Source organism: Carcharodon carcharias, chromosome 2 (assembly GCF_017639515.1).
Source record: "Carcharodon carcharias isolate sCarCar2 chromosome 2, sCarCar2.pri, whole genome shotgun sequence".
In the NCBI taxonomy this organism is placed as follows: Eukaryota; Metazoa; Chordata; class Chondrichthyes; order Lamniformes; family Lamnidae; genus Carcharodon; species Carcharodon carcharias.
The window spans coordinates 149,422,351-149,425,697 of NC_054468.1; the positions used below are offsets into that span (position 1 = coordinate 149,422,351).

At 42.5% G+C, this 3,347-nt stretch overlaps 1 protein-coding gene across 1 annotated transcript; it reads left to right on the plus strand.

The window, feature by feature from the left end:
• The first annotated feature begins 913 nt into the window (after nucleotides 1–913).
• Nucleotides 914–2,005, plus strand: LOC121288370 (5-hydroxytryptamine receptor 1E). Its single transcript, XM_041206927.1, has one exon. It carries the CDS (start codon nucleotides 914–916, stop codon nucleotides 2,003–2,005), a length of 1,092 nt encoding a protein of 363 aa, XP_041062861.1.
• The last annotated feature ends 1,342 nt before the right edge of the window (nucleotides 2,006–3,347 follow it).

A 3,347-nucleotide genomic window follows, 5' to 3' on the forward strand; every position in this document is an offset into this window, starting at 1 on the left:
GGCAAAATTAACATTAAACTTGAACTTGCAGTTTGGCTAAAGTACATTCATTCTTAGAGGCAGAGAAACTTAGGCAATGAAAGGGAAGAGACTATGGGAGATAGGGCAAAGGATCATCAGGAATCACATTTACAGCAAAGGAACACACCAGGCCCAGTTATACAACCTCTTGCAAAGAGCGTTAAAAGCTACGAAAATAAGTACAATAAGGGTAGGTAAATAAGCACAATAAAGAGTAGTCAATGCTCAAATACTCATGCTTTAAACAATTTTCAGTTTCTTTCATACCATCTTTTTGTTGAGTGTGCAACTTCAAGAGTTTGGAACTCACACCAAAAGTAGGTTCATATGCCAACGTCTGATGATGTTATCACGAGTGGCTGTGCTTACATACCCGATGGTGTCATTGTACACGTTTGCAGATGTGCGAATCTGCAAGAAAAGTGCCCAATCTGCACACGCACAAAGTTGGCCTGCTGGAGATTGCACCTCTAATGAAATTACCCGAGGCTGCACATACACAAACCTGTAAAAGTTGCCCAATGTGCGCATGCATTGTGTGCCTTCTGCTTCACTAGGAGTCACTTTGAATCAGAAATCCTGCAGTGTTCCACACAGCATCTGTGATGAGAACAAAGGAGTCAGGTTTTGGGTGGAAACCCAGCATCAAAACACTAAGAAAACAGAGTGGCTAGAAAGAAACTTACAATAATTATTTTTTCTTTTCTTCCTTTTAGGAAAATGATTTGATCAACAACAGCAAGATTGTTGGTGATGAACACCCACGATTTTGGTTTGATGACTTAGCATTGTAGTAATAATAATCAATCTTACTCTTCAAAAAATGAGTTGATGGGAAGCTTCTGTTATGCTTTGGAAATTGCAAACATCTGTATTCTGGATATTTAAAACAATGAACTTCACAAACTGCTCATATGCATCTTGTCCAGGACAAACAAAAACATTCACTGAAAGGACTGCCATTGCTTTAGTCTTGTCCTTGATTGCAATTATGGCAACTTTGTTCAACTTTGCTGTAATAGCTGCTATTTGTATTACAAAGAAACTGCACCAACCTGCAAACTATCTCATATGTTCCCTAGCTCTGACAGACCTCTTTGTCGCCATTTTAGTAATGCCTATTAGTATTATGTACATTACTACTGAGACCTGGCTTCTGGGTTATATTGTTTGTGAGGCATGGCTGAGCTTGGATATGACATTCTGCACATGCTCAATCCTCCATCTGTGCGTGATTGCCCTAGACAGATACTGGGCCATCACAGATGCAATAGAATATACTAGAAAAAGAACTGTGAAACGAGCACGAGTCATGATACTGGCTGTATGGGCCATTTCTGTTTCCATATCCATGCCTCCCCTGTTTTGGAGGAGCCACAGTGTTAACAGTACAGGGGAGAAATGCACTATACAGCACGACCATGTGATCTACACCATTTACTCAACATTTGGAGCCTTCTATGTTCCATTGGCTTTAATTCTTATCCTTTACTACCGCATCTACCACGCAGCCAAGAACCTTTACCAGAAGCGTGGCTCAAGCCGCCATTTCAGTGGTCGCTATAGCGACAGCCAAATTTCCACCTACGTGAGCTGCAAACTGACACACACTTGTGTGTCCAATCAACCCAGCTCTGAGCCCGCGCTGAAGTTTCACAATGATCGTGTGACAGTCAGGATCTCGCCGCTCGAAAACGGGGTGGGGAGGAAGTGCGAGCGCCAGCAGATCTCCAGCTCAAGGGAGCGGAAAGCAGCTCGCACTCTGGGACTTATACTCGGGGTTTTCATTATCTGCTGGCTACCCTTCTTCATCAAAGAGGTTCTTGTGGGTCTTCACCTTTGGGCTGCTTCTCCCCTGGTTGCTGATTGTCTAACATGGCTGGGCTATGTCAATTCTTTAATTAACCCTCTCTTGTACACAAGTTTCAATGAAGATTTCAAGTTAGCCTTCCAGAAGCTTACAAGGTGCAGGAAGCACGGTTAGACACCCCCTAAACAGGAAGGACACGTGTCTTGCCAACTGTACAAAATGAGCTTTTAATGATTTGAAACATTTTTGCAATTGTTGAAAAATTAATAAATTACTTTTTGTCTGCTTGAAAATCAGTGCTTTTTTTGCAATAATTTTATGGTCGGTTGGTAGTACAGACCTTAAGTATTGATGAAAAAAGAGACATGCTGTCTAAGCTTTTTGTCTTGTACTCATCGGGATAGACATAAGAATACGAACAGAAAGGGATCAACAATTTATACTACATGAGTATTGTTATTGTTGTTATTGTTTTTCCCGTAAATGTTGGTATTTCTTGCAATCTATCCTGATGAGTGCAAGATGAAAAGTTACAAAAACATGTCTCTTTTATTCAGCAATACTAAAGTAATATTTGATAAAGTACCTAGAAAGAATATTTAAAAATACAAAAACAACCTATTCTCTCTGTGCAAAACAACAACTATTTATATTTATATGGTACCTTGACGGAATGAAACATCCCAAGGCTCTTCACAGGAGCATTACAAAACAAAATCTGACACCAAGCCACAAAAGGAGATATTAGGGCAGAAGATCAAGAGCTTGGCAAAGAGGTAGGTTTTAAGAAGTGTCTCAAAGGAGAGGAGGTGAGGTGGAGAAGAGAAAAGCGTAGGGAGGGAATTCTAGAGCTTGGGGCCTAGGCAACAGAACCACAGCCACCAATGATAGAATGATTAAAATTGTGAATGCACAAGAGGCAGAATTAGAGGAGTGCAGATTTCTCAGAGGATCTTTCCATTCATTTCCAGGACTTGGGCATCTCTAGCTAGGCCAGCATTTATTGCCCATCCCTAATTGCCCCTGAAAAGGTGGTAATGAGCTGCCTACTTGAACAGCTGCAGTCCCTGTGGTGTAGGTACACCCATTGTGCTACGAGGGGGGAGTTCCAGGAATTTGACCCAGCGACAGTGAAGGAACAGAGATATATTTCCAAGTCAGAATGGTGAGTGGCTTGGAGAGGAACTTGCAGGTGGTGGTGTTCCCATGAATCTACTGCCCTTGTCCTAGATGGTAGTGGTCAGGGGTTCGGAAGGTGCTGCCTAAGGAGCCTTGGTGAGTTTCTGCAGTGCACCTTGTAGATGGTACGTTGTTCGTCGGTGGTGGAGGAAGTGAATGTTTGTGGAAGGGGTGCCAATCAAGTGGGCTGCTTTGTCCTGGATAGTGTCAAGCTTCTTGAGTATTGTTGGAGCTGCACTCATCCAGGCACGCAGAGAATATTCCGTCATACTCCTGCTCGTGCCTTTTACATGGTGGACAGGCTTTGGGGAGTCAGGAGATGAGTTACTCACTACAG